Source organism: Gobio gobio, assembly GCF_949357685.1.
Source record: "Gobio gobio genome assembly, chromosome: 7".
Lineage (NCBI taxonomy): Eukaryota > Metazoa > Chordata > Actinopteri > Cypriniformes > Gobionidae > Gobio > Gobio gobio.
In genome coordinates this window covers 44,081,401-44,099,795 of record NC_137103.1, presented here as the reverse complement: position 1 = coordinate 44,099,795, position 18,395 = coordinate 44,081,401, and the positions used below count along the sequence as shown (strand labels likewise).

Here is an 18,395-nt window from a genome sequence, read left to right as displayed (position 1 = left end):
AGCCCTGGGCTGACGCTGATAGTGCACGCTAGCAGGACAGGGTCATATTTCACTTTTCCAGGTTTTCATCTCTGCCTACAATGATAAAACGTTCACCTAATCAAGCCACGGGAGCACCCCGACGCTCAATGTGGGGTTAAAGAAACTGAGGATTGAAATGTCTGTGTGTCCATCACACAGATGTGTTTTAGAGTCACAGGCTTTAGAGTTAGAAGGCTATATTTAGAGCAGGTGCTCACGCAGCAGGTCTGATGTATGACTAATCCAATTAATTCAACATAATTAGGTTCCCAATCAACAAACTGTATCAAAGAGGCTTAGCGTAGTTATCATAGCTGTAAAGTTATTTTTTGAGGCTCAAACGTAGTGCTCAAATTACAAAAATGGCAATGATGGAGGTCACATGGTATAATTTACGTGATACTATAGTTGTGTCCCAAAAGAACTTATGCACTGTTTACTCAACTGTGTAGTGTATGAACTCTATTTAGGGTTATTTTGTCATTCAGCACTGGAGTATGATAACCCGTCCTCCTTCGCTGCGTAATTAAAGCTGCGACAGATGAGTACATGAAGTGTCCAACATTCCACACTTCATTTTTTCAGTTAATTAAGTGCATCATCCGGGTATTTAAAGTGCACTTTTTCTTTTGGAATTTCTAGTGTGAACACTGCTCACACTGTTTATACTACACAACGGCAAAGAATAGTGCACAAGAACGCGAATTGGGACGCACATTATGTTTAATTGTCAGTTAGTACGCGTTATTCTGTGGAAAACTGTAAATAGGGCTGGGTGATACTGTATATCTAAAAATTAATAAATAAATCAGCTTTCCAATGAAATTATAATGTATTATAATGACTGTTTCATATTTTAATATATTTTAAGATGTAATTTATTCCCGGAATGGCAAAGCTGAATTTTCAGCATCATTACTCCAGTCTTCTGTCACATGATCCTTCAGAAATCATTCTAAAATACTGATTTGTTGGTCAAAAAACAGTTATGGTGATGACATATGAATCATTGAATCGATTCATTGAATTAGATAGTTTGAACAGATTCAAGAAAATGAATCAAACTCATATTTAAGGTATATTTTGGTTTCAAAAATGGACCTATGGTTGAATACATTTTAATATGAAAAAGGCCACTGAGACTTCCAAAAACATTTCAGAACATGAATCATTTATATAGACTGATTCGGAAAAAAAAACTTTTTGCAAATCTTACAAATCACCATTTTTTCTTTTGAAGTTTATATCATGGCCGCTATTTAAATGTCTTGTTGCTTTATTTTATATTTTTATATTCAATATATCAGCCAGCCATGAGTGGAAAAAGCAGTCCTTGTATGGGCTGTGTGGTAAACAGTCTATATAAAAAACATTGCACTGAAAACCGGTGATCAGTGTCTCTTGTTCATGACTCTGTCCATCAGGTGACCGGCCGTTCCAGTGTAACCAGTGTGGGGTTTCATTCACTCAGAAGGGCAACCTGCTGAGGCACATCAAACTCCACACGGGAGAAAAGCCCTTCAAATGCCCATTCTGCAGCTACGCTTGTCGCCGTCGTGACGCCCTGACCGGACATCTGCGCACACACTCAGGTCAGGCCACCACATCTCTACACTTGCTATAAGAAGACACGTCAATGGGCGGTAGTGTGATGCATAATGTGTGCCATAGCCTTCAAAACGATTGCTGTTCTGTGGCCACAAAAAACAAGCAGTTCTGGAAAAAACAAGCAGATCTGTTCTGTCCTGAGGGACGTGTACAGACAACCTAGCAAACACTGCGGTTAGGCCACCTAGGACATGTTGTCGTGTTGCCTGCAAGGCTTGTGCTCCACCAAAGGAAATGCTCTCTGTCAACCAAAGGGAAGTGTCGCTTTGGTGAAGCATCACTCTCTAACCCACTTTCATATCAGCCCACCATCAGTTGTCTAGTCCTCATCGTTGAAGATCCGGGTCATACGATACCATCAGCGCTCAGCTCAGGACTTCACAAGCTGTCACTCAGGGACAGGCTTGTTGAAATGCACAGGGAGAGCAGGAGCGGCCTATCACTCTCATCGTGTTTTGCTGCCTCTCTTCGTCTTTTGTCATTTCCTGTTTTGCAGCTCTAATCACAGCGCAGGGATAGCACAGTTTTATAGGCCAGGCAGCTGATGTCTGTGGTGTCCTGTTTTTGTGGGCAGAATATATGAAATAATTCTTAAAGACATAGCTTACTTCTGGTTTCACATATGCTCTGATGGTCGCTGTGGGAGAGCTATTTTAGTCTTCAAAACAATATAATTTTATATTAAATATGCTACCATTTAAGAGTTTGGGGTCTGTACCATTTTTATTAAGTTCTCGAGTCTCTTAAGCTCACCAAGGCTGCATTTATATGAACATGGTAAAAACTGAACAATTGCAAAAGATTATTTCAATGTAAAATAACTGTTTTCTATTTTAAAATGTAATATATGTCTGTGATGGCAAAGCTGAATTTTCAGCATCATTACTCCACTCTTCAGTGTCACATGATCCTTCAGAAATCATTCTAATATGCCATTTTTTTATCATTATCATCTTAAAAACAATATTTTTGTTTGTTATTATTTTCAGGTTTGATGAATAGACAGTTAAAGCATTTTTTTACATTATAAATGTCACTTTTAATCAATATAATGCATCCTTAAATGCATCCTTGATGAATAAAAGTATTAAATCTTGCCGACCCAAAACTTTTAAACACTGGTGTAAATTGTCTACGCATGAATTTCGTTTCAAAACTTACATTTCAATGAAAAAAGAGATGGTTGCCATTTTGTAATCTGTTATCTAGACAAATGATGGTGACTTTGAAGGAGCGTCTTTTTTTCTTTTCACTAAGTACTTCCATTTGTCTGATTTCATTGTTTTGACGGCTATACTATTATTCTGAAATGTCATGAATAGTCATGAGACAGGAGTAGTCGGTGTATCCATACTGGTAGTATAGATTCTCCATCATTTAATCAACAAACTATGCAAAATTTGTGGTGTGTGTGTGTCTGTGTTGTGGTCTATCATATTGATATCAAATGTCAGTGCGAGAACTTTTACCACTAAAGCCTACGCACCCAACTACCTCAGCATATAAACGTTTGTGGCCGATGAGAGTCATTAAATCATTTGCATATCCATTTCTATAGGCATTGTAAGGAGATGCCACAAGAAAGGTTTGTGCTACCACAGTGTGAGACGTGTAGTTTTTGCTGGAGTCGTTTTAATGAGTAATTTAGGAACTTTTAAGCAGCAATGTCACCTGGGGCGGTCTCGCCCTTTTTGCCACGAGTCCATCCCCACTCCTTGGTGACCCATCCGGCTTTCCAGCAGCCACTTCAGCTGGAGCGGAATGCGAGGAACTCAGCAGGTTTGACGACTTCTTGTGCAACGAGCGCCACATGAAAGGACTCATCCTCTTTTGGCCCTTGGCAACAGGAGGATTAGTGGCAAACAGCCCAGGAAAGTTACGTTGAGAAGGAGTAAAAACATGCAAATCCACACATTGGCTATCCAATCGTTGACAAACGGTCATTGAAATCCATATGCATGCACGCAGACCACAGACGTGATCTAAAAGATGAAACTGAAACAGCATATATTGCACCACAGTTTTAGGCGTGATTCATAACGTTGGTGACTTCGCTTTGGGTTGCTTTGGCTGTTTTTGGCAGCTTAGTAAAATAAGAAACGTGAGGTGAGTGGCTAACGCTTGATTCAGAGAATGCATGCGTTAAGCCCACTGCGTGTTCATCTACCAGTTGAGTAAGTTGAGCACTTTTGCTGATGCTCTACAATTGATAGGCATTTACATGAAATGAAATGTCATCCTCATTTCCTGTTTTCAACCCGAATGGATGCGGTTTAGAGGGCTTTAATGCATCACTATGTGCATGAATTTGCATTTGAATAAGTGCTTAGACAGGGATTTTTTTTTAAATCATCCAAACTCTGCTACAGGAACTCATAGGGTTTTGAACAGTTGCTATTAATCGATAAAAACGTTTGTTGCATTTCTTTTGCCACGTAAATTCGCATCTTCATCTCCATCGCATATTAGGGTGATCGCCTGTCCCAGACTTTACAGTTTGCAGGTGTTTTGACAGTTCATTGAACCAAATCGTTCAGTTCTGTTTTTCCATTTGTAGTCTATATGTGTCTGTGTGGATGCACTGTATCCTCTAAAATGTCTGCGCCACACCATTTCTGATGTGCTGTCATGCAGACACCCATTAATTAGAAATATTGAAAGTGTGACAAAAAATGTCACTTTCAGAGCTCTCTCATCAGGAGAAACTGTTTCCAATACAGTCACCCACTGACATATAAAGCCCCCTAAAACTATTGACGTGTAAGAGTCTGCCCTAGATCCCTTGATTACCTGACCTTTACAGAATGACATTAAGACCAAGTTCATGGAAGACTATTTCAATGTAATAATAGTAAACAACTAGTCAATCGTCACAGCTGGCATGGTGTAACATAACACAATCATATATATTTTTATATATTATTTGAATTGATTTTTAAAAATATTTTTTATTTGATACAATTTAGAATTATTCAAATATAAAACATTTTTTTAATGTAAATTTTTTTTTGTTTTATTTGCATGTGCATTTTATACTAACATTAAGTTTTTATAAGTATAAAAATATAAAATACTGTTTATATTATTATATAATTATATAATTGTATAAAAAAAAATATATATATATATATATATATATATATATATATATATATATATATATATATATATATATATATATATATATATATATATATATATATATATATATGTATATATATATATATGTATGTATATATATATATGTATGTATATATATATATATATATGTATATATATATATATATATGTATATATATATGTATATATATATGTATATATATATATATATATATATTTTTTTTTTTCTTTTTTTTTTTTTTCTTAGAACTTAGGTAGACTGTAGAACATTTTAACACACTGAAATTGAAACATTGTATTCCAAGCAAACCAAAGCTACTTTTTTGTTGCTGTGGTCCATCCTTTCCCACAGAAGTGGCTGGGCCTCCGTTGCTTGACATGCATTCTACATGTGAAAAGTCACCTAACAGCGTCTCAGTCTGTAGCTGTCTCACTTTCACTGTTTGCTTCAGACGGAAAGCACTATGGCACTTTGAAGAGGGTTACCGAAAAGTGTAGGGGGTATTTTTACAATTGGCACACTTTACAGGTAATCCCACAGGCTTGCTAGTAACAGGTGTGAATTATCATTATTTTCTCACGTGCAGTAAGTGACTGGTTAACTGAGTTCATACAGTATGACTCAATTCACTAGGCTGTTTTGTTTCACTGCTGCACTCTTTATGAATAATTCTGAAAGTCCCTTACACCAAGGATTGACCACAGAGCTGACAGCACCCCCTGTCTCAAATTCAATTATGTTTTTAGCTGACATAACAGAACAGCGCAGATGTAATGGTGGACTATGTTCCGAATTGATACTGATGAGTGAATGAGAAAAAACATGACAGATAAATGAATGAGTCAACCAATTGATGAATGAAACTCGGAATGAATCAATGAACGAATTGTTCCATTAGCTATACTGGAAAACTCACATCTGTTTCTGGAGGCTAAGCATCGTCCTCCTCCTACTCTTCTCTGCCCACGACGGAAGGACAAGATGCTTGCATCTTTCTTGGGAGGTTCTGTCCCGCATTATCGCCCTTGCACTGACCTAATCTTAGTGGAACTGACTGTGAATCACTTCACACCTTATCCGGCTGAGGAGAAACACTCACTCGGTTTCTGTTTATTGTTCAAAGAGACTTTCCAAGTCATTGCTCGTGGTGCCAATCTGTAGATCGATGACGATAAAACGAAATCAAATACAACTACTATAGTACGTAATTCTATCCTCTTCTGGAGCAAACCCCCTTAACGCGTTGTAGTGGTTGCATCATCACGAAATCTGACTTTGCCCACTTTCTCGCTTACTCAGTCGGAGACTGAAACTCAGTTGTGTGAGCGGTCTGAATGAGTTATTTTACATCTTAATACTTATTTTACTACTCTCTGATGTCTTTTAGTGGGCAAACCACACAAGTGCAACTACTGTGGGCGGAGCTACAAGCAGCGCACGTCATTGGAGGAGCACAAAGAACGGTGTCATAATTACTTGCAGAGCGTCGGAATGGACTCTGCCTCCAATCCTGGCCTTTATCCAGGTGAGTGACTCATGACTTCATTGAGACAGTAAGATGATGGTTTTCCACATCATTAATCAAGTGTTATTGTGACTTATTGTGAAATCGTTTTGTTGTTGGATGACACAACGGTGTCCATGAGCTGGTACTTTCCTTGGAAAAAAAACAATATGAATTACTAACATAGGATTCCTACACTAAACATTCCTGGGGTATATTTTGTTGATAGATAAGGTACAAGGTTTTGCTGGTTGGCATGATCTACCCTGCTGGTAGATGTCCAAACTACATTATCTGACAGCCATTGGTACATTATCATTCAAGCTAAAATCAGTGTTGTCTTGACATTATTGTTGTTTGTCCAAGGAAATTAGTTACATGGCATTTGCGGTTTATAAAACGCACGTAGGATCAGTTTTGATTCTAAATACCATGGATTTTATCCTCTATCAAACCTTAGGAACAGATCAGGATTTGTTAAGGCAGAAACTGACATGAAAATTAACTTTTTACGTTAAAGGGTAACTTCAGTGATTTAGCATTAAGCTTTGTATCAGTAGAAACCCGGTAATATATTCGAATTATGGTACTTTTCCCCCTCATATCCCCCTGAGACGAGATAATTATGCTTTTTATTTCTGGAAAAAATCCTCCGATGACGCAAATATCGGATTTTTGGCCAGAGCCTAGAGACTACAGGAGCTAGTTCCGCATGTTTTCAACCCGCCCACGGGAAGGGATCTCCCTCACAGAATGTAAATGAGCACGGCCACGGCTTTCAACTTTTCAATTAAATCCTATGAAAGTTTAGCTTCCATAACGCGCTGATAACGTGCCAGACTGGACACGCACCGAGAATGACAGCCGCGCATACCTCAGCTCTGCTCAGCTCTTCTCGTGATGAATGCAATCTGCAACTCCTGCTGTGTCTGTCACGTGACTTTCGTTCGGCTCACTCACACTTCATTGAAAAGACATGTTCAGTTTTTAATTGTAGTGTCTATTCTCTAACTGAACGACATGATTTTTATTACTATGAATATCAAAACAACATTGGGGGCGGTGCCGCGGTCGGCAAGTGATAACCAATAGCCGTGGGTTTGGGAGTGGCCTCGTAGGGCAGCGAAGCAAGTGCATTCTGGGAGTTGTTGTCTTTCATCCACATGAGACAAAAATACATTTTCTGTCTTTTCTCAGTCTAGAAGGCACCAAATTCAAAAATAATTTCACATTTATACTACATAAAGGACAGTTTAAATACATATTCATCTTCCCAGCGCTGAAGTGCCCCCTTAAACATACCAGTAATTCAATTAATTTAACAAGTTTCTAAAAAATAATAAAAAATAAGCAATTACAGTATGCATAAATATAATTAGCAAATTAGCAACATTTTAACTATCTTTACTGATTAAATCACTTAAATTAATTTGTATATATTAATGATTTCCTGAAAATAAAACAAATTATTTTCCAACCATGCCTATCGCACACAGCGCTCTTGGATTTCCTTGCCCATTGATGATAAGTGCCGTACTTCTTCTAAACCATAAAGAGTTATTTGTGTGCATTCTGTAAGTGGAGTTGATGTGCTTGTACACATTGAATTAAGGACAGGGTAGGCGATTTTTCCAGAAACATTTTTTGTTATGCTGGTTAAAAGTCTCTTCACAGCAGTCACAAAGTCAAGTGGTCTTAATGTGTTTATATGTATAAATAATCGTCTATGGAAGGTGTAGGAACATAAAATGTTCATCCAATCATTGCATGCGGTCCGAACAATGTACAATGCCCTACATGCCTGTCAACATATTTATTTCCATTCCTCTATTTTCGCACCCTGCTCGTGCATACATCACACATCATCAGCGCATTTCATGCTATGCGTAGTTAAGCCGCTTTTCTCATTGTGTAACCATTCCGATCCGGGCCAGCCGGTACTGTTACAGTTTCATTTTCCACTGTGGGGCTGATAACGGACGCTTTTTGGAATGTAATTCAAACGCGTCAGTCGTTGCCTTGGTAGCGCAAAGTTTGTTTAAAGACAGTATGTAAATAGCGACCGCGTTATGGAGGTCGATCAAGTATTTCTTTTAATTGTATTATTAATCTGTGATTTATTTTGCTCAAATCGCACGCTTAGCCAGCTACAGAGAAACTGGTAGCCAGGCAACAGACAAGTGACCAATCCTGAGTGGCGACGTCAGTTAAGTTTTAAGTTACGTTAGCTAACCGTGCTGAGAATTCTGGGCTGAGAGCGGTTTGTAATCGTGCCGTGCCGTGCCAGGCTCAAGAGGAAACACAACTGGAACCGTTCCTTATCATTCTAAGAACCGTTCGACCCAATGGTGGAAAAGCAGCTTTAGACAAAAATCTGTCACCGAGCTCCGCAGCCCAAACAGCAGCAACCTTTTACAGTTCCTCCTGAACCAAAACAACCAGCTTATACTGTTCACTGTAATTTGGAAGACATGGAAACCTGTGACTTATTAGTAAGAGCTCTTTAGTTGATATGTTCATTATTATTATAATGTTTTTTGCTTTGAGACATGAGGTAGTTTAACACCGTCTCTCGTCTCGTGACGCTTTGCAAACTCTGCTGTGCACGCGCGTTCATGTGTTTTGAAGGAGGCGTGGCTTTGGAGAGAGAGCTCTGAAGGGAGGGTGGGATCTCATGTGTTCAAAGCTAACTTGCTAGCTTTACACTACCTTTAAGGAGATAAACCACGGTTTATAAAGAGAGATGCATTTAGGAAAAGTTTTGTTCGTACTGATGTTTTATAAATCGTTTATAGGAAGATTTCGGTAACTGCCATTTGTTCACATTTAGGATCGTGTCTTTATAAATGAGGCCCCTGGTGATTGGCTCAAAACAACCTCGCTGCAAAACTTTGGGATGAATGGAAATGCTGATGAATAGTTTTCTTCATGTATTATAGACCAGCTTGGTTGATATGCTGTATCGTTTTCCCAGGGGAGGTTCCAAAGGAGCAGAGGTCACTAGAGTCTGCTAGCATGGCGGCTTTCGACCGGCCTCCTGTAATCGAAAGGCTGCCGAGTATGGGTAAACGGAAGAGCACCACGCCACAGAAGTTTGTGGGTAAGTGTCACCTCAGCAGTAAGTGTGGTTGAATCTACAGTATGAAACACACTGATCTTCAAAGTTGTAGCGGTGCTAATGAATGTAAGGCAGGTCACATAGCGGAATAAACATTTTTAACCTCACACATACAGTCCCTGTTGCAAAATGCTAATTATGTTACCAGTGCATACACAAAAATATGTTTTGGGCCATTTGAGTTCAGCTTTAAAATACTGAAAGTGAGCTTGTCGACAACGCAGGTCCTGATTTGAACTTTTACGTCATTAAGTCAACTTACACAATAATCATAAATTAACACAAACATCTCTTTTTAATAAGCAATGAGTACCTCCTACTTTCTGTAGAAGCGACGGCAAATAGAGCTGGATGGATAAGGCACAAGCTATAATGTCTAATATCAAAAGGAGGCGTATTTGTGCATACAAATGAAGACAGTTACTTATTTAAATACAGCACAGTACCGTTTTTAGAGCATTTAACGCCTGGTTAAACTGGATTGCGGGTGGTTAGTGAGTAATACGCAGGTTTTTGAGCTGATATACCACATGCAACACATGTTCAGTGAACGCTGAGTTTCCACATGAAGGAACAGAGAGCAGAACTCACTTTAAAAAAATAAAGACACATACATTTACATTGTAATGGAAGATCTCTTAAGGGAGATTAAAAAAAATTGTATCTAAAGAGAGAGACAGTAAATATAGTTTGAAAGGAAACTTAAATGTGTTTTTGACGATATCTGCAGGAATCAAACTAAGTATTAAAGTGAAAGAGAGAGAAAAAAGGTTTGAGTAGGAGTTGTTGTTTTTTTCTTTCATTCTGTGGTTTTTGCACACCTGTAACTTTGCCATTGCTTTTACTGACTACGCCAGTGCAGTTTACCGCATCCATATTATGCAGGGGTTAAATTTTCTCACTTCAGTCTCCAAACGGGGCTTTCCATCATTAATGCAATGAAAAAATAGTAGCAGGTTCTTAAATGCACCTTTTACAGTAAATTGCAAGCTTAGTATATTTTGTATCATAAAGGAAAGTAATTTGAGGCTATTGTTAATGCATCTTTTATTGCATTGTCTATTAAGGTGAGAAAATGGTTCGCTATTCGTACCCTGAGATGAACTATGAGATGGGCCTGAAGTATGAAAAGGAAGCTGAGTTGATGCAGGCCCAAATGATGGACCATGCCATTAGCAATGCCATCAACTACCTGGGCTCTGACTCCTTAAGGCCTGTGGTCCATCACCCATCCCTCTCCATGGCCGAGGTTGTACCTATGGTGAACCCGCTATTCCATCCAGTGTACCCGCTCGGCCCCCGCATGGACCGGCCCAGTAGTCGCGAGCCTCCTGCACTGCTCCACCCAAACCCAGAGTTCCCGCACCCAACCAATGGCGCGATTCCCTTAGTCAGGCCTAAAAATCCTCAAATGGCCCGAGACGGGTCGCCGTGCAACAGCGGACAGGATTCGGCCGATTCGGCACGGAGCAGCCCTCGGGACAAGCTCAGCGCTGCAGGGCCCAGGCCGAGATCCAGCCCAGGGTTTGGCCGGGCAGAGGAAGGCAGGGCGATCGACGCCAGCCGCGTCACCGCGAGGGACGGCGTCCGCGTCTTCAGCCGCGAGGGCCAGGAGCTGAGGGTGTTCCAGTGCGAGCACTGCCGCGTTCTGTTTCTGGACCACGTCATGTACACCATCCACATGGGTTGCCATGGTTACAGAGACCCGCTGGAGTGCAACATCTGCGGCCACTGCAGCAAAGATCGCTACGAGTTCTCCTCGCACATCGTTCGCGGAGAACACACCTTTCGTTAGCACTGACGTTTACTGCAGACGGCATGAGTTTACTGCCGAAGCATTACGTGAGCACCAATCGGCAGATATATGAAGGTTTGGGTCCAATAGAAAATGTTTTCATTTTGGAGCTGTTTGAAGATTTTTGTTCTGGGTGAGGGGACGAGTAGGTTATGTTGTGAATGTTTAGTTTCTTTTCAATTTATTTTTTTTATTTTTTTTGTGTATGTACTGAACCTTCCAGCAGAGCAGCTATGTGTTATCTAAAGTTGTGAAGTTCTTTCTCTTTTTTTTTGTCATCTTTATTACCTCGATGCATGCTGTCATTCCTGTTTCATGGACCTTGATCAATATTACAGGTAAACCGAGCAACAAGAGGACCACTGGAGTACTAAACTCTTTAGTTTTGTGTACAAAAAAAGACTTTAATTCATAGCTTCATGCTGCTGTGGCTTCTTAGTGCCTTGCTGATGTTTTGAACGGCACGATTTTGCCTTTTACAGAGTGGTTTGTATCCTTTTAGCGCCTTTTCCCATCACTCGCTCCATTTCGATGAAGTTCCCGGGGTGTGTGTGCCGAAGCTTCGGTTCCCGTGCTAATTTCCTGTTCCTCATGTCGGTGCTATGCTAGTTTGACAAAAGCGGTCCTGTAGTCGGCACAAAGTCTTTCGGACACATTACAATGAAGTGTTGATGACAATCCCCTCTCGTCGATTTGAACGGGAGACCGAAAAATTTTTGCCATGCTAAGGACAGACGAGTTTTCCGCGCTGTTTTGCTGCTCTTGCACACTTACTATCATCTCTTGCGTTCTTATGCACTTCGCTGAAAACAGCACTGCGACATGCCTTGATAAACCTGTTTTTGCACTATTAGCTTGAGGCCTTGGGCAAAAATATGCTATTTCCATGCTATTGATAAAGGGAACAAAGATCATTGTGTAGTTTAGCTAGTCTCAGTGCAGTAGTTTGTCATCTGTGATTGAACACGGAACAAGTCTGCACCTATATTAACATGCTTTAACAACAGGGTTGCCATACTTTGGATTGAAATCTGTGAATTTCACTCAGCCTTTCAGACCGAATGCCTCATTATTATACCTCGTTAAATCAAACTCCTCTGACTGTCTTCAGTGTTACAGCACAAACTCTTTAGATCAGTAAAGTGTTTCGATTTTCTAGATTGTCTTTTTTAGCCCACACATGGACCTTGAGCCTTCTAAGAGCTGAAATATGCACGTAAATGATGCATTTTTCATTCGACTCTAGTTAGCTAATGCATTTGATCGTTTTCGGACATGGAGAGACAAATAAAAAACCCTTCACCGTAAAAAGTGTTCTGTTCACTGTAAATAAGCGTCATGCTTAATTGAAAAAAACGTGACAATTCCACATTACTTAATATTTTCAAGGCAACGGGTTTACTCAATTTTATAAAGTTAAGTCAACGGATCACTTTCTACAGTGCAGTTACAAATGACAAACAATCTGTCTGGTAATGGAACAATGTAGATCTTTCAAATCAAACAAAGACTTTTATAGATGCTAGAAGATTGCTGTTGAGATGCCATCGCTAACCTGACTGCACGAGAGCTTTACAAGATTAAATGCGGTTTATTAATCAGACGATGTTTCACCCCCTCCAACCCTTTTAAAACTTTCCCATGCTTGATGCAGAGACCTTTTCTCATTATTTTCAGGGCGTTAAAATCAGTCGTGAAAATTTAGACTATTTGTTTTTAAAATGTTTTCCCTTCCTGTTTCTCTTCCCTTTTTACTTGCTCTTTCTTTCACACTTTCTTTGTTTTTTGTTCGATGTTGTTGAATATTTACATGAAGCGTTCTGTAGCACAACCATAAATCCAGCTTTAATCAACGCATACGGCTCAACGCGCAGCCTTCACGAGGTTCAGAACCTCCCTTGCACATTTGTTGGGCTTTTATGTCAGTGCTAAAAGAGCCTTGCATCACTATCAGACTTTGTTGTACCTATTGTTTTAAAACTTTACTTTTGTCTTCTCTGCTTTGAGGAAATCTCCCAAAAAAAAAAAACTGTGAATATGCCCTTTAAACATTATGAGGAAAAAGACTTAAAAGGCAACCAAGAGCACTGATAGAAATGCAGTCATATTGTTTGAACGTCATTTTATTGTTCTTTAAAAACAAAATAGCTTTTTCTTTTTTTACACCTCCAAAAAATGACACAAAGCGCACACACATACCGCCTCTTAAATCCTGAAACATTTTGAAGAATTTTATTTGTTCTTGTGAAGCATGAATATCTGTTATGCATTTTTTTTTTTTTTTTTTTTGGATTGGTGTCACACGCAAGGCATGAATTTGAATGTGCTCCACAATTCCAGGGCATTTTATAGAATTATTATCAAAGCTTATTGTATATTATACATTGTATTTGTTTCGTTTCAAAAAAGGAACAAGGTGAAGGAAACATTGATGTAAGACTATGTTTACAACCGAATGAACAAGAGCACATGAACAAAACGTGTTCTTACGATGAGTCCACACTTTTGGGAGTGGAGAGTACTTGAACTTGCAAGAAAGGCACTCTAGAGTCAGGTTTCACTTTTTACCTTAAAGTGTATGGGACTGCTATTTTCTCATCTGTGTAAATATATATTTTTTTTGTGAGAGAAAGGTGTTTTTTTTAACTGTTCTTATTCACTGTGGACCTTACGAACAGTAAGACAAGGGTTTGCAGTGTATTTTTATATAAGTGAATAAATGTATGAATTATATACAGTATATTTTGGTAAACATGTTGAAAGGGGTTATCTTTTGCTGTGTGTCGGTTGGCTTTTTGGGGTTTTCTCAGGTACAGTGTTGTCAAAAATCTTCTTATAAGGCATTTGTATGGAACTGTTGGAGAGATTTGAATTAATATTGAATTGTTTAGTACCGTTTGACTTGAAGTGAAAAGTCAAATATCCAAATAAATATATATACTTATATATTTTTATTTTTAAAGATAGAAATCTTATAAGTAAGACCAAGGTTTACTGATGTAAACGGCTTCTAAGGTTGACTTTTGTAACCTTGGCATCTTTAAGGAAAGTGTGTCGTTCTATGTAGGTTTTTAAAGCATGGGCTTTTCTGCATTAAATACTGTCATCACATGAACCTGTCGCTGTCTGTTCCCCTCCTTTCCTCCTCATTTTCACACAGAGCTGTTGTGTGGTGTTTATATTGTTGCTCATGTGAATCTTTCAGTCTTGTATACTGAGAATAGATATGTGGTCTCGTATAGAACGAGGCAGCCCTTTTTTTTAAGGACTTGTGGTTTTAGTCAAAGGCCATCTCTTTTGTTTCCGCTGTCCTTCTCCAGTTCGCAAATATGCTCAGCAGCCTGAGAGAGCGTATGTCGAAGTCAGATCAACAAACACATGCAGTGTTACAGGAACAACAAGCCAGAGTACTGGGTGATGAAGAGGGCACAAAAATAAGAAAAATCAAGTGTTTGTTTTATTTATTTATTTTTTCATGTGTTTTGCATGAAACATTTTATCCAAGATGCATTGTTATTCAAAACTTTGGGGTCAGTAAGATTTTTTACAAGGACGCATTAAATGGATCAAACGTTTGAACTTGAATATTTTGAAAAATGTATCTGTTTACACAAGAAATATGAAGCAGCACGACTGATTTCAATGTTTATAGAAAAATTAGAATGATTTGTGAAGGATCATGTGACACTGAAGACTGCCGTCACAGGAATGAATTGCATTTTAAAAGATATTAGAATAGAAATAAAATGTTTTCTTAAATTGTAATAATATTTCACAATATCAATGTTTTACTGTTTTTGATGAAATAAAGGCAGCGTGGTGAGCATAAGAGACTTCTTTCAAAAACATAAACAAATCTTAGCGACCCCCAAACGGTTGGTTGTGTGTGTGTGTGAGTGTGTTTTCAATTAAATAACATATAATATTAAATAATATATGTAATAGAAGTCTGTAAGTTATTAATTACCATGCCCAGTGGATACTCACCTGGTTTTTACGGTCCCTTGGCAGGGGACCAACCCTCCTCCCTTTTTCATCCGGGCTTGGGATTGGCATCGGACCTAAAAAAAAACCTCAGCTTTTCAAATGCGGTGCTACTAGGCGCCTCTCTATGCGACCGACTTCGAAATGACACCATCAGACTGAGGTGCGAAAATCAACCAACAGTCGAAGAAGTAATCCAAAAGCGCTTGCTACAGTAGGCCGAATAAACGAGTCTTACAGACTCTGGTGGCAGCGGCCTGCCAAATCGAAGGCGAAATGGCGCCCATGAAAATCTGAGCAAAACAGATCGAGGCTGACCTTGAAAAACAAAGGCTTAGCCTTCCTGTGCCAACATTTAAAAGTTCATATAAACCAGAAACTTCTAGTCGTGGATGTTGATTGGTCAATTATGCAAATATGCACAATAATAACAGAAGGATGCCAAATTTGAATTTTTATTATAAACATTTTATAAAAGCAAAAAGGCCCTCAAGTCTGTTTGAAATGTCTAAACATGTTCTTTAAAAACCGCATTGCTTCATTGTAATTACCGCCTTCAAATACCATCTTTCAAAGCTTTCTGACTGAGACAAGTTTGATTGATGGGTAAAGGCAGGTATTATCTGTCTGCAAGCGTCTGCTGGAGCAGGACGTTTAAATGTTTTATCTGGACACAGACATGCGATCCTGTTTATTTTACACTGAATGTGTTCTGAGAAGCCCTCGAGGGACCTCTAACAGCACTGAACCCGCCGGGGCTTCACCAGCATGGCCAAGAAAAAAGGCGCTTCTTGTCACAGTCTGTGACCTTTGCTTTGGCTCGTGTGTTTCTTGGGTGATGCTCCAAATGCCAAGAGGCGGTGGGTACCTCCTTGTCTGTGGCTTTCTGTGCAGCAATGCTGGCATCCCCTCTACATCTCAAAGTCCACATGCATCAAAGTCCTGGCTCGATTCGTGTGCCCACAATGTCAAAGCCCCCCTGAGACGCGTGCATTTGCAGAGAGATGACAGAGATAAGTTTGCGTTGAAGGGGCTGTGTTGGTTAAGACATGATTGCAACAGAATATCTCAAAACCTCTACTCAGCCCTCCCTATTGTTTGGGGTTTTGTCAGTTTGCTACTGTCTCTCTCTTCTCTCTCTCTCTCTCTCTCTCTCTCTCTCTCTCTCTCTCTCTCTTTGTAAAAGGTTGTTGGCCTGATCTTGTCTGAACATGACTCATATCCTTAACGGTGAAGGTGAGCTTTATCTCTTCAACTGTCTTTTTTGCTAAGCTTTGATTTTAGGAGTGCTGCCAATGCACTGGCTCATACAGGCCAATACTCTTTTAAAGACATAGCATGAGATAATATCTGTGTATTAATCTGGAAGGTATTGTAGTATTCATTTGTATAGAAAAATACAAACTTCACTTCCGTTGGACTGTTAGTGCCAGTGTTAGGGAAGCTCCTGCTTCATCACAAGCTAATCGTTTAGCTTGTTAGCTAAAAGCTACAAAAAGTAGCTTACAACTTGTTTAAAGGAGGGGGGGGGGTATCAATCTCATGACAATCTTGAGTACCTATAGAGTAGTATTGCATCATTCATATCTCCGAAAATTATACTTATAAAAGACAGATATGCTTTCTGAATTAAAACGAGCGGCCGGAGGTGTATCGTGTGGGCGGAGCTAAAGAGTCACCAGTGCGCGCAGCTATTGCGTTGAGAGCGTCTGAAAGCTGTGACATCCTAAGAAAATTTCGGGGGAAAAAACACTTTTAGAACACCATGTCATGCGCAAGTTTTACAACATTTGCGCGTGTTTACTCATGGTTTATGAGGACATGATTTGGTTTATAGACTATTGTTGTCACATCTGCTTCTGTGTCTTGCACTTGTGTGACTTTTATGTTGACGTTTATTTGTGCCTAGGTTCTGTTTTCTTTTCTGTGGAGTTTTGTAGTTCTTTGTAGTTTTTCATGTCGATTAGTTTTCCCAGGTGTTTCCCATTCACCACACCTCTTGTTATCTCATTTAGCTAGTCTCCCCTGTGTGTATATAAAGCCCATGTTTTCTCTGCTTCTCTGTCGTCGTTGTTTAATGTTAAGGTTTGTTGTTATGCTGGTGTCTGCAGTTCCCTGTGTTTTCTTTGTTTTTGCTTAGTGTTTTTTTGTTCCTGGTTTTTGATTGGTTTTCTCATTAAAATCCCCTGCATTTGGATCCTCACCTCTGCCTGCCCTCTTTGATTTCCTGGGTGTTCCTTGACAGAAAACCCCACAGGAAATAGGACACAGAAACAATGCACAGACAAACTTCAACATAAAAGTCCCACATGGTGCCAGACAGAACAGATGTGACAATTGTATGTGACTTAGCAGTAGCAAGGGAAACGGTTTTGCACGTCAGACTAGTGTTTACATAGAAAAACAATGGAATAGTAGTGCATTTGAATGCACGCTTTGTGTGAACGCCCCCTAAGTTTTTTATTAAATAATTATTTTAATTGAACATATTTTCCCACTCTTTGTGTATTGTTGTTTGGAGTGGTTTTACAATAAACAATCAGACACCTCTAGTGGTCAGTTAAACAAATGTATTTAAACACACCATACATCGCATGCTCTATTGATAAATTAACTATACGTTCATGTTGTTTACATGATGTGCACTAACGCTGCGATAGCCAACAACACACAGACATTTGAAGCAGTTTTACTCACCGCCTGCGGTTACAACGCAAAACTGTGAACCTTTATCGTTGGGACCACTCTATCTTTCAGCATTATATGATCTGAAATCCGGAGTTGAACTGGGCCTTGTTTATAAAACAATCATCGCCGAAGTGCAGGGAACAAACAAAAACACTTGCGCAACTCCATTGCTGCTCTGCAAAAACAAACTCCATCCACTGTCCTTAACGCTGTTTTTTTTGGGAAGCTGTACAGGGTTGTCTTGCCATGGCAACCAAAAACACGCTTCTTTGGTGACATTGTTGATTTCGTGAAGTCCTGTGGCCTGTGCAGCGCAACCGACGACTTCCCTAATGCCGAGCAAAGTGCATTGATGGGCGTGCATTTGCACTCTCTCTCTGGTCGACGTGTGCGCACGCGCCCTTCCGGGAGAAGTGACCGAACGGTCTGTACAAGAAAAAAATGCCCTTGTTGACGTCACATAGGCCCATACTCGAAAAAAACTTTCCGAAACTTGTGAGAAACCGGAAGGAGTATTTTTGGCACAGAACAACGGCACATCAAACGTCCAACTTAT

General features: G+C 39.5%; 1 protein-coding gene across 4 annotated transcripts in view; it reads left to right on the top strand.

The window, feature by feature from the left end:
- The window catches only part of ikzf2 (IKAROS family zinc finger 2), a 32,146-nt gene extending 18,352 nt beyond the window's left edge, over positions 1-13,794 (top strand). For all 4 annotated transcript variants that reach the window (XM_079822280.1, XM_079822282.1, XM_079822279.1 and 1 more), the window contains 4 exons: positions 1,446-1,613; positions 6,138-6,275; positions 9,229-9,354; positions 10,440-13,794. In XM_079822280.1, the coding sequence (XP_079678406.1) occupies positions 1,446-1,613; positions 6,138-6,275; positions 9,229-9,354; positions 10,440-11,167 (1,160 nt within the window). In that variant the 3' untranslated portion in view covers positions 11,168-13,794. The remainder of the gene's footprint in view (positions 1-1,445; positions 1,614-6,137; positions 6,276-9,228; positions 9,355-10,439) is intronic.
- The last annotated feature ends 4,601 nt before the right edge of the window (positions 13,795-18,395 follow it).